At 47.3% G+C, this 13,380-nt stretch overlaps 1 protein-coding gene across 1 annotated transcript in view; it reads right to left on the bottom strand.

Moving 5' to 3' along the window:
• ACOT11 (acyl-CoA thioesterase 11) overlaps positions 1 to 13,168 on the bottom strand; it is a 92,312-nt gene extending 79,144 nt beyond the window's left edge. The window contains exon 1 of the mRNA XM_078156658.1: positions 13,004 to 13,168. Coding sequence (XP_078012784.1) covers positions 13,004 to 13,033 — 30 coding nt within the window. The 5' untranslated portion in view covers positions 13,034 to 13,168. The remainder of the gene's footprint in view (positions 1 to 13,003) is intronic.
• Positions 13,169 to 13,380: the final 212 nt, after the last annotated feature.

Here is a 13,380-nt window from a genome sequence, read left to right as displayed (position 1 = left end):
ATTCTTCTAATCACCCTGTGTGTGTGTGTCTGGACCGGGGCTACAGCCATGCAGAACTGGCCAGCTGAAAACCAGACAAGCTGGAGGGGGCGTTCTGGGTCATCTAGGCCACTGAGTTATTTCAGGTGAGGCAAGGGAAGGCGCTTCTGCAAAGTCACAGAGCAGGCAAACAGCACAGCTGTGGACCACCATCCTGCCTGTCCAGTACCACCCCCTCAAGCAATCTTTTAACAAAAAAATGTATTCAATGCCTCCTCTGTGCCTAGCACCGGGCTAAGTTGTAAAAGCCCTCGAGGATTTATATTCTGTTTGGGCAAATTAACACACACTCATGTAAGTCTGTACAATACATATAGAAAACACTGGAAGCCATCTCCTCCATCAGACTGACTCCTGGGGGGGTTAGGAGGGTGGCTTTGTCTTTCTTTGTACCCTCAGCACCTAGCACAGTGCTGGGCACAGAATCAATGTTTGGTGACTGACTCATTATGAAGGGACCACAGAGGTCATCAGATCCAATCCCCTGATTTAATCTAACTTCCCTCCAGAGGTGACCCAAGAGGTCCATGGCAGGCCCAAGATTTGAACCACCATGTCTTTTGAGGAGTTCAGGACTTGAGGAAGAGGGAAAGAAAAGGTGCTGGACCCCTTGAAAGAGGAGGTCAAATGACGCAGGGGCCAGGACACCCCAGCTGCCAAGAGCTGGACTGAGGAGAAAAGGAAGCCCAGGTCTGATGACATCAGTAGACTTCCCTATGACCTCTAGGACAGAAGGGAAAACCCTGTTTGGCCTTCAAAGCTCCCCTTTACAACTTGGCTCCTCCCCCCTTTCCAGTCTTCTTACACCTTATACACACACACACACACACACACACACACACTCATCCATCCACCCCTCTCTCTATGTATCTATTATCCATCTCTAACTCTCTCTCTTTCTCCCCGTATATATACACATCCATATATATACACACACACATTCATCTACCCACCTATCCGTCTATCTTCTTATCCTCTATATAGTTTCTCTCTCCCCTTTCTTTCCCACCTCTCTCTTCCCCCTCTCTTCTCATCCCCCCTTTATCTCCCCAATCCACTGATCCAGGCCTCTTTGCTGTTCCTCCCACAAGACATTCCATCTGCAGACTCCATGTACTTTCCCTGGCTGCCCCCCCCCGTGTTTGAAATGTTCCCCCTCCCCATCTCTCCCTCCTGGCTTCCTTCAGATCCCAGCTAAAATCCCACCCTCTACATGAGGCCTTTCCCAATTCTTCTCAATTCTAGTGCCTTTCCTCTGATGATTATTTCCAATTCCTCATGCGTATGTCTTGTTTATAGATAGTTATTTACATGCTGTCTTCCCCATCAGATTGTGAGCTCCCAAGGGCAAGGATTGTCATTACCTTTCTTTATATCCCCAGCACTTGGCACGGTTCCTGGCACATAGTAGGTATTTAATTAATGGTTAGTTACTGACTGACTCACAGAGAAGAGTGAAAGTAAGAAAGGGAGAGTATGGAAGGGGCATTGGGGAGCCCAGAGTTTTACCAGCCCCTCCAATGCCAGGAGGGAGGAGGGAAGGAGGCTGAAGGTAGAGCCATCAGTGGAGAGGAGGACCATTGGCGGCTGGGGGGAGCCACGTCTCAGCCTAGGCCAGTGAAGGTGAATCTGATCACCATGGACCCCAGCTACAGCAGGCATGGTGGGATCAGTGGACACGGCCATGTGGGAAAAGAGCAAAGCAGGGCTGAGGAGGAGGAGGATAAGACAATAGGAGGAAGGGTTTGGATGCAATTTTCACATATGTGACAGGTAAGTGATTAGTACAGGGATAAGGAGAAAAGCCGGAGGTTTCTGAAGGTTCTAGAATAGATCTATATGAAAGTAGTGACTGCCTTGCCCCACTGGAGAACCCAGAAAAGCCCCTGACATTTAGAGACACCACAAGGCCTTGCCCCACCCCTCCCCAGGCCACTGGGCTCACCCAGATGGGGTTCAGTTCTGAATTCAAAGGGTCAGCTTCTCAATAGGGCTCACTGCCTCCACCCCAGGGTTTTATTCTTGGGAAATCTCAAATAAAATAAAATATAATATAATAAATATAATATAATATAATAAATTAATATAATATAATATAATATAACATAACATAACATAACATAACATAACATAATAACATAATATAATATAATATAATATAATATAATATAATATAATATAATATAATATAATATAATATAATATAATATAATTTATATATAATATAATAAAATAAAATAAAGCTTAGGATATGGCTTATGTTTCAGTTTCTCCAAGCAGGGATTATTGTTCACATTTCACAGAGACCAGAGAGGTCCCCAAGGGACTTGCTCAGATTAGAGCATATATCTAATATTGCACTTTTTAAAGCCCCACAAAAGCATCAGGTATTCCCCTTTCTCACCTCCCACTCATTCCTCAACACCTGGTAATCTGGCTTCTGTTCCCATCACTCACCAAAACCCTCTCCAGGGTCCCCAGTGACCCCTTTGTGGCTACAAGGGTCTTTCCTCAGGCCTCATCCCTGACCTCTTCATGGCATTTGGCTGTTGGCCACCTTCTCCAGGACACTGTCTTCTCCTCTCCTGATTTTCCTCCTACCTATCAGAGCGCTCCATCTTGGTCTCCTTTTCAGGTCCGTGATCCATGACATTTTTTTGTGATGGTAAACTGCCAGCCATCTTTTGTCTCATTGCTCACCTAGTCATTGAATGGGTGTTGCCTTAGACTAATGAGGTCTGGGAAAGACTTTAAATTTAGAAAGGCCAAGATTACCCACTGCCCCTGGGGCCACTAGGTGGCACTATAGTGCATAGAGTACTGACCCTGGAGTCAGGAAGACCTGAGTTCAAATCCAACCTCAGGCATTTACTAGTGGTGTGCCACTTAACCTCTGTCTACCTCAGTTTCCTCAACTGTAAAATGGAGATAATGATAGCACCTACTTCCCAGGGTTGTTGTGAGGATCAGATGAGAAGATATTTATAAAGCACTTTGCAAACCTTGAAGCATTACTATAACTCCTTTCGGACCTTGTCACATTCATTGTTGTCATTATTGAGACCGAATGGTTTATATTGAGGATATTGTCTCATCCCCCTTACTAGACTGTGGATCTATTAAAGAGACCTGGGCTCTCACCCTTACTGGCTATGTGACCACGTAAGCCACTGTTCCCCTCTCCAAGCTTTATCTCCAAATCTCTAAAAGGAGATCAAAACATTTATAGTCAGAGTGGTAACTGATACAGGGCTTTGCCCTCAAGATGCCAACATTGGGGGTCTACCGCCCTGCACATCCTTCTCTCGGTGACCCCTGCCCCGGAGCTTTGCCGTGGGGTTCCCCACCAGCCCACCCCTGGGCTTCTACCATCATGATTCCTTCTGTGTCTCCCCACAGGGTTGGGCCTTGCACAAGAAGCATTTATTTACCCAAGATCTATGGTGGAAACAATCTATCCAGGGGTGGTTTTGCCCTGAACCATCCAATCTTATAGGATAGTAAGATTTAGAGTTGGAAGGGCCCTTAGAAATCATCGTATCCAAGGCCTTGAAATCCCACTTCTTCTGGAAGCCCTTTGCAGACCCCCAGACGCTGGGACCTTCCCTTTGAGATTACCTCCCTTAACCCTGAATTGACCTTGCATCTCCACAACTATTGTCAGCATTAGATTGTGAGCTCCCTGAGGGTAGGGACCATCATTGGTTTGGGCCTTTCTTTGCATCCCCAGCATTTGGCCCAGTGCCTGGCACACAGTAAGTATTTGTTGATGGACTGATTTTACCCATGAGGAGACAAGTCCAGAGACTGACTCACCCGAGATCATAGAGCAAATATTAGAGGCTTTTGAATTTGAACCCAAATCTTACATAGGGGCCCGGATTCAGAACTGGATGAGAACTTAGGGGTCATCGTTTTACAGATAAGGAAGCCAAGACCCAGACGAGTTCAGTGGCTTGGTCCAGGCTCCCCAGCTGCTGAGGATCAAAGGTAGGTTTCAAACCCAGGTCCACTCGCCTCCATGTGCAGGATCCCATTCACTGTCCCTCTCACCTAATGATCCCCACTGTGCTGGCAGTACCAGACTTCACCTCGTCACTTTGGATGTTTCCTCTTCTGTAAAATGGGGATGACCCACCTCACAGGATTATTTCTAAGATTAAAGTGCTGGATTAACATCAGTTAGAAGCTCTGAGTATGAAGGGAGCTGAGTACTGGATCCTGAGAAAGGGAAGGATGAGGAAGAGGAAGGGGAGTGGGGCAGGGCTCTCCCATGGTCCCCGGTGATTCATTCATTCACATGCAGCCAGTTCTAACCACAACTGACATTCTGCCCACAGCCCTACAAAGCTCTTCAGAGAAAGCAGAATAAACAGCCCAGCTTCCGGCTAGAACAAAGGGGCCCCAGGCTCCCAGTTGGAAGTCCCCCACCCAGGTCAGAACTGAAGTCCAGAAAGGTACACAGAGTTCCCAGCCCACAAAGACAACATCTCACTCCCTGGTCCACAACTGCCCCATCCCAGAGACCCCAGGGGCCAAGTCAGTGTTTACTTTGCTTTGGGTTGAGAGGGAGAGGAAAGAAGAGGGGAGGGTAATAGAGGAGAAATCTCCCAGTGAAGGTCCAGCATTCAGCCTCTAGGCCAGGGACATCTGAAGCACTTAGGGTTCATCAATTTACCCGTAATTGTGGCATTTGGAGACAGTGGGAAGCCCAAGCTCTGAAATCAGAGGGAGGCCCTGTGTGGTCATTTCCCCTCTGGGCCTCAGTGTCTGCACTGAGGGGGAGGGAGCTGGATGGCTTCTGAGGTCCCCTCCAACTCTAGACTGATGATCCCTGGATCTTAATTCAATTTAGAGGACGTTGGAATCTCTGAGTTGGATGGGACCTCACCCCACCCCAAACTCACAGAGGATCCCTTCTATGACATTCTTGACAAGGATTATCCGGCCTTTTCCAGGAGAACTCCAGTGAGAGAGAGCCCACCAAGTCTTGAGCGGCCCCTTCCACTCATAGCTAGGGAGTGTTTCCTGACTCAGTGCCCGGCACAGAATAAGGGCTTAATAAATGTCTCATCTATCTATCTTTATCTATCTGACATCAAGCTTTTTTGGCTTCTTAGCAAGTCCCATTCATTTCTCCAAGCTCTGCCCTATGGGAAGGGTCTACGACATCAGTCTAGGGAACTCCATGTTCCAACCAGTGAGTATCACGTGACCATCTATGTGACTTAGTGAATAAATGACTCCTAGGGCCATGGTTCCCATTCACTGGTTCGGTTTATGATGGCTGAACAAGAGGTTCACACTAAAAAACATTTTCATGGCACCTTAAGCAGTGAATAATTGCAGAGCATTATGAGTAGCATATTAAATTACCCTGAGGGTCCATAACACATTGTTTGTTGTTGTTGAAAGGGGATTGGAGAACAACAGCCATTGGGAACCATTGTCTTTGGGAATGCTTTGAGGTTAAATGACTTCTCCCAGTGTCATAGGGGAGATTTGAACCCAACTCCAAGCTCAGGACTAGCCTATATGTAGTCTTATTTCATTCAGTTTAACCACTGTTTTTTCAATGTCCACCATGTGCTTGGTGAACATTTAGACAAAGCATCCCGCATCCTGTACCTCAATGGGTCTACACAACAACAGCATGAGTGTAGAAACTTGGGCCCAGAGAGGTTTATAGATTTAGAAATGGAAAGTCCTTCAGGGCCATCAATCCCCTCTTTTTTTCAGATGGGGAAACTGAGGCCCAGAGGGGGGAAGTTCTTGTCCAGTCTACTGATTCTACTATGGCTGAGAGAGCTGATGAGGAGGGTAGCCTTAGCTGGCCTTCCTGGTCAGCCAAAGACCCCCGTCATTGGGTTATCTTTGACTTCCTTGTATTCTCTCTCGTTTCATGACAAAGTAGAAGGAGGAGACAGTTATGAGGTGGTGTAATCAACCTCAACTATAAGCACTCATAAGTGGCAGACCCTTTTCAGGGCATTTATCCCCTACTCATCCATTTCCCCATCGGCTGAATCTTCACTTGTTTCTGCTGTCTTCTATTTGAGTAGAAGTCCTGGTTCCTGCCTCTTTCCTGAGCTTAGCTAAGTGTGGGAGAAAAATCAAATTTACATTTGTTTCCAGAGTAACCAGCTCCACTCTGTCTGCTAAGGGATAGAGACTGTCACCTTTGAAAGAGTCCCTAGCCCATGTCTAGCTGCAGCTATGTAAAGATGCTGCATTGCAAATTTAAGGACCCACTCTTGTTTGAATGCGTAGCTGGCTCTCTTCTCTGTTGCCAGGGGTCACTCTACTCAGGGCTGCCACTGCTGACTTGGTGCTCTTTGCTAGGTGTAATATCTCCTAGCTGTACTGCAAGAGGCCATGACCAATCGGGGTAGGGGGAGCAAGGAGAGAGAGATCTTCTCTCAAAAAGGAAGGGAAAGAATGATTCCTCTCTCAAGAGCTGGGGCCTTTTTCCACAGAGAGTGTCTCTTCAGATTGCCAAGAGACAGGCCACTCAGAGCCTGGATACTTCCTGGGAGGTCTAAAGCTGCCACACTGGATTTTTAAAAGCTATCCCCTGTGTCCATAATCCTTGGCTAGCCAATGGCAAGCCCCTCTTCTAATTCCATCAAAGAGAAGGTCACGCCTCTTAAAGAGACCACAGAGTGAAAATCCTTTGCATTTCCTTAAAGACGTGAACACAAAGATGTGTCTGTTACATGTGCTTTCTATGATTTCATCACTGCAGTATAGGGAGGTGGGGGCAGGAAGAAGGGGATAGGAGAAAGCAATTGAACAGGGTGTCCTCACCAGGTCCCCCCGCCCCCTAACACACACTCACACACACACACACACACACACATACATATACACACACACACACTCACACACACACACACACACACACACACTCTGTCTCTCATTCTCTCTGTCTCTCTTCTCTTCCTATTCCCCTCTGTCTCTGATTCTTTCTGTCTGTCATGCTGTGTCTGTCTCTCTGTCTATCTCTCAATCTTGTGGGATCTAATAGAGCCCTGAACTGGAATCAGAAAGCTCCTGTTAGATTCATTGCTCTTCCTCAGTTTCCTCATCTGTCAAACAAGGTTAATAATACACAACCACTCACAATGGTGCTGCCTGGTACAGTAGATGAAGCCCTGGATGGCATCAGGGGATACTGGGGTTCTAATCCTGGCTCTGACATTTCCTGTCCATGTGACCTTGAAGAAGTCACTTGGGCAGACAATGGTATTTTGTATTCTACCCAAGTCTTAGCCCAGCTACCAAAAGAGAGCACAGGACTGCACACCCAGAAGCACTTCCCACTTTGCCCACTGAACAAAAACTTGGTCCCAGGGATGGGACACCCGCTGGCCTTACTTTTCTGCAAAGAACAGCTCAAGGCCCCCAAAATGTGTGGTTTTCCCTGCCAGGGAAAGGAGTACTCTTGAACTCTATGGGAACAAAATGTCTTGCTAATCATGCCTGGAAAGGTCCCTCACCAAGGCTCCTCTGTAAGCTACCACTCACTGTGAGCTCACGTTGGGAAAGTCCCTTCCCCATCTGTGGGCTTTCATTTGTAAATGAGGGAACTGGAGCGACGGTCTTCCTGGACCACCCTTCCTGACCGTAGCCCAGGGAGGCAGGTAACACCAACAGTGCAATCATCAGCAGAGCTGGGATTTGAACTGAGTTTTCTGATGCCAGGTGCAGAGCTCCTTACCCGGGAATGGGCTATCCCACCAGGGAAACTGACCTGGCCTGGCCTGACAGTTCTGTTGGGCTGGGGTGAGGCCTCGGGAGAAGCCCAGCCTTGGACCCTCAGGTAAAATTTTGGCACCCATTGCCCTGCCACTACAAAGATCATACCCTTTACCTCTCTGATTCTCCACTGGAAATTGAGCAGGGAAGTCATCTCCAGCTATAAAATCCTCATTTTAAAGGCTCACCAGCTCACCAGAAGTAAAAGACCTTTGTGAATTCCCCTAGCTGCTAAAGCCTCCCCCCACATCTCTTTTGTATATACCCATGTATATCCCTGTTACCTCCTCCACCTCAGAAGGCAGGGACTTTTGTCTGTATCCCCAGGACATAGCATAGTGCCTGGTACTTACAAGGTGCTTAAAAAACGCTCATTGACTGATTACAGATCGCCTTGTCTGACCTGATTATTTTACATAGGAGCAAACTGGGGCAAGGCTAAAAATCCCCTCCAATGTATTCTGCCTCTCTCTTGTTTGTACCTCGTTTGCATGTCATTGGCCCTATCTGACTGTGGGCTCCTAGAGGACAGAGACCACTGCTTTTGCCTTTCCTCGTGTCTCAGGAAACGATTAATGAATGTGTGCCCTCTTGACAGGAGAAGGGAAGTCCAGGGACTTGAGTCCCAGGCCAAACTGGGACTTAAATCCGATGAGAAAAGCTTTGGATTACAAGAAACCTCATGCCGGGCAACCTCCATTCAGTAAACTGTGATAGAGCTCCTGCCCAGTGCCCGACAAATGTAAGTTGTCTTTATTACTAATTGCTAGAGAAGGGAGGATGTAATGAGGGCAAAGGGGAGGACCAAAGTCCCTTTCAGGTTGAATGAGATGCTTTCTGTACCTGCCTCCAAAGGACTTTATCTCCTCTCCTTTGTCCTTATCAAGCCTCACCTTCTGTAACAACACCAATAACTGACATTTCTCTCGTGTCTTAAGGTTTTCAAAGCAGATTGTCAATCTGAGTCTCTCACCATCTCTCTCTTTTTTTTTGGCTAGGCAATGGGGTTAAGTGACTTGCCCAGGGTTACACAGCTAGTAAGTGTTATATGTATCTGAGATCGGATTTGAACTCAGGTCCTCTTGAATCCAGGGCAGGTCCATTGCGTCACCTTCCTGCCCCTCTCATCATCTCTTAAAAGGCAGAGTTGATTGCTTTTCAGACAAATAAAGTCAGATCTAAACCACTGGAAAAATATCAATTGCTCATGGGTAGGTCGGGCCAATATAATAAAAATGACAATTCTACCTAATTTACTTATTCAGTGCCGTACCAATCAAACTGCCAAAGAATTATTTTATAGAGCTAGAAAAAATAACAAAATTCATCTGGAAAGACAAAAAGGTCAAGAATATCAAGGGAATCAATTTTTTTCAATGTGAATGAAGGTGGCCCAGCAGTACTGGCTCTCAAACTGTATTACATGGCAGCAATCATCAAAACAATCTGGTTCTGGCTTAGAAAATAGAATGGCACACCAGTGGAATAGACTAGGTACACAATACACAGCAGTAAATGATCATAGTAATCTAGTCTTTGACAAACCCCAAAATCCAAGCTTTGGGGACAAGAGCTCACCATTTGATGAAACTACTGAGAAAACTAAAAAGCAGTTTAGCAGAAACTAAGTACAGACCAACATCTTATACCATATACCAAGGTAAGGTCAAAATGGGTACATAATTGAGATAGAAAGGGTGATACCATGGGCAAATGTCAGATCTATGGACAAGGCAAGAAGTTGTAACCAAACAAGAGAGAGAGAGAATTACAAGATGCGAAATGGATAGTTTTGGTTATAATAAATTAAAATGTTGTTCTCTCCCTCCCTTCCCCCCCCCACGCGCAACAGGGCAGCTAGGTGGCTCAGTGGATAGAGCACTGGCCCTGGAGTCAGGAGGACCTGAGTTCAAATCAAGCCTCAGACATATAACACTCACTAGCTGTGTCACTCTGGGCAAGTCACTTAACTCCAATTGCCTCTAATTTTAAAAAAAAAAGTTCTTTTCACAAACAAAACCAATGCAACCCAGATTAGAAGGAAAGCAAAAAGCTGGGGAAACATTTTTACAGCAAGTATCTCTGCTGAAAGCCTCATTTCTTAAATATATAGAGAACTGAGTCAAATTAATAAGAGTACAAGGCATTCCCCAATTGATAAATGGCCAAAGGATATGAACAGGTAGTTTTTAGACAAAGTAATTAAAGCTGTCTGTTTTGGTTTTCTTACATTCCCAACTGGGTGAGAGGCTGAGGGCAAGAAGGTGGATCTTAGCTGATTAAAACAAATAAAATATTTTTATTAAAAAAAGAGAAAAAAGAGTAGATAGAAGGTATCCTTCTATTACCTGCTTAGTGTAGTTGAAGGCTACAAATGATCTTTGAGGTCTTCAGGTCTTTACCAAAGAGGAGGGAGGAGAGAGAGTGAGGCCATCGGGGTAGGCTTCCAGGATGTGGCATTTGTACTTTTGGAGAACAGGTAGGGATTCAGCAAGCAGAGGTGAGAAGAGATGGCATTCCTGGCCCAGGGCAGATAGGAGGATGGAGGACCAAGGCCAGTGAACGAGCACAGGGTGCTGCCTGGTCCATCCAGTCAGAGTGCAGATGGCACCCAAGAGAACCATAAGAAACAAGACTAAGATAGTATGTGAAGCAGCCTGGCCTTGTGATTGGCCCCCCTTGCAGCTTACTCTCTCAGTGGGCAGATGAGGAAACAGACCTAGAGCGAAGACCTTTTCTGCTCAATTTGTCACTCATATTGCAGCTTATACCTGCACTCAGGTCCTTCTCCAGTACCTCTTGGGATGCAGAAGTGAGTCCTCACTCTTGAAGGCTAGCAAAACAGCATCATCTGACCAGATGCCTTGAGTCTTCCATCTCAAAGGGCTTTCAGCACGGTCCTGGCAGTGAGATCATCTCCCAAAGATCTGCTGAGCTGAGTTTGGAGATACATAGCCCAGAAGGCGGTCTGCCAGATGACTAATTGTTTTTGGCCACACCAACTCTTGAAACTAACCACTGTGGTGGAGAGGGATTGTAGTCACCGTCACTGAAAAGAGCCTGGACACTGATTTAGTAGTGGAAATTCTTAAGCACAGAAAGAATCCAGCATTGTGGACTAGAAGGGGCCAGAAGAAACTTATGGGGCAAAGGAATGGCAAAACCCTTCCAAATTTAGGCCAAGTGTTTGGGCATTCTCAAAAGAAAAGCGACATAGGAAAAACATCAGACTCCAGGTTCACTGACCTTTCTCCTGCATCCCTCCCAAGGTTCCAGGCAACTCTAGAAGGCCAGAAACTACCAAAGAGTTGTTATCCTGTATCAGCAGAAGATGGTTCTGCTACAGGAATTGGCACATGATGCCATCCCAGGTCTGGACCAAAGACCCGAGTGGAAGCTAGAGTAAGCAAGCCAAGTTTTGGAAAGTGTTTGAATATCAGAGACAATGCTTTCTAAACTTTAGGGTATTATATGATATATTTAAATTATTATTGAAGGGACCTCAAAGGCCACTCCTGCTCAGAAGCAACCCTTATGTGGACAGGAATCCAGCCCATGAACATCGCCAACCATTTATACTCTGATTGCAGGCTTCCAGTGACCGCAAACTCATCCTTTCACAGAATCATAGAATCTCGTGAGTTGGAAGGGAACCTAGCACCTATGGAGCCCATTCCCTCACAGAAAAAGCATCCCCTCTATGGCAGGAGTGGACATGCAGCCTCTGTCTGAAGACTCCACAGAAAAGGAACCCACCACCTCCAGGAGGCACTGAGTTCCACTTTAGGAAGTCTCCCATCATTAAGAAGTTCTTCTTTAAAATCAAGCCTGAATTTTCCCTACCTCCTGAGGTTCCATTGTGGGAGAGCTGGGTCCCTCAGGAAGTTTTCCTTAGATGCAGTCACAGGACCTGCCTCTTTACAGGTTTCCCAGGGTCAGGTTCAGTCCTCTAGTATCTAATCTTGGCTCCAAATTCCTGGTTGCAGGGTTTCTCTTGGTGACAGTCAGAAGAGGTCACCTTGGTAGGTTTTCTCCCATAGTCCTTAGTCCCAAGTTCATAGGGTCAGAGACCAGAAGCTGGAAGAGATCTTAGTGGTCATCCAGTCCAACCCTCCATTTTACAAATGAGGAAACTGAGGTCTAGGGAGATTAAGTGACTTGCCCAAGGTCAGAGTACTATCAAACTCATAGATTTGGAGATGGAAAGAATTTTAAAAGACCATCTAGTCTAGGGGTAGGGAACCTGCAGCCCTCGAGGCCACTTGTGGCCCTCTAGGTCCTCAAGTGCGGCCCTTTGACTGAATTCAAACTTCATAGAACAAACCTCCTAAATAAAAGGATTTGTTCTGTGAAGTTTGGATTCAGTCAAAGGGCCGAAGGTTCCTCACCCTCGATCTAGTTCAACATTCACATTTTACGGAGGATGAAACCAAGATAAAAAAAAGGGAAAGGGATTTATTGGCTCAAAGTCACACGGGTAGGAAGCAGTAGGTAGTGACAGGATTCTAACCCAGGTCCTCTGACTCCAAAGTCTAGGGCTCCTTAAGTCTGTCCATCAGTGAGCATTAATTAAGCCCCTCATAGAGGGATCTGCTTCCCCGGTTCGTCCCCCAAACCCCTGGGCTCCCTTGCCCCCAAGCACAGCAAAGCTGTCCCGCCGCTGCTGAGAATACATCTCACTCGCACACAGGCGCCAAACATCCGAGGAATTAATTGCACAGAGCTACGAGGTGAAATTGAGACTCTGCAGAACTCTGGGAGCAGAACCCGGACACCCTCGGAATTCCAGCCGCAAAGAAACAAAGCTAGAGGGACCTTTCCCCCGCCGCCCCCTCCCCCTCTGACCGCTAGACAGCCCAGCAAACACCGGCGTAGGGGGTCGAGAGAGAAGGGCAAGATTGGCAGTTCTTTGGTCTGGGGGGTCTTAAGCCCAACACTTTGATTCTGCGCTTCCCGCCTCCCCCAGCACCCGCGAGGGAAAAGGAGAGGGACCGAGCTCAGGTGAGAGCTTTGCTGAACTTCGGCAGATCACATTTAGAAGTGGAAGGGAGACCTTAGAGGTCATGTAATCCAGTTCCCTCATTTGACAAAGGAAGAAATTGAGGCCGGAGCGGCTTTGTCGTCTTCCTCCCGGTGCCCCAGCTGCAGCCACAAGCCCCTTCCTCCCGCCATTCAGGACGTCCTCACACCCCAACATGGTCCCTACCCGCCGGAGCTGGGTCCCAATGTTCTGCATTCTCTCTTCTGGGCTGCCCCGTGCTCGCAGACCGTAGGTAGGACCGTTAGACTGGGAGCTCGGGTAGCTGACCCCCTTCAGTGATATTCCCGTCACCTGAGTGGCGTTCCCGACTCCGAGCGTTAAATGAAGCCGTCCTCTCCGCTCCACCCCGCCCCCCCGACCCTTCCTCCTTCACCTTCTCTCAACCCCTTCCCTCCCAGTGCCAACCTCCTCCCCACCCCCACCCCCGCCCCCAACGAAGACGGACTGTCCTGAGCGCCCTCCCTGTCCGGGATAGCCCCTTCTCCACCCCCGCAGCTCCCTCTTCTGGCCTCGTTCCAATAGGGTCGCCCAGACCCGCCGAA

This window comes from Phascolarctos cinereus, unplaced genomic scaffold (assembly GCF_003287225.1).
Source record: "Phascolarctos cinereus isolate Bilbo 61053 unplaced genomic scaffold, phaCin_HiC Scaffold_5;HRSCAF=322, whole genome shotgun sequence".
NCBI classification, from domain to species: domain Eukaryota; kingdom Metazoa; phylum Chordata; class Mammalia; order Diprotodontia; family Phascolarctidae; genus Phascolarctos; species Phascolarctos cinereus.
Note: the sequence above shows the minus strand (reverse complement) of the source record. Positions and strands in the feature narration are given on the sequence as shown.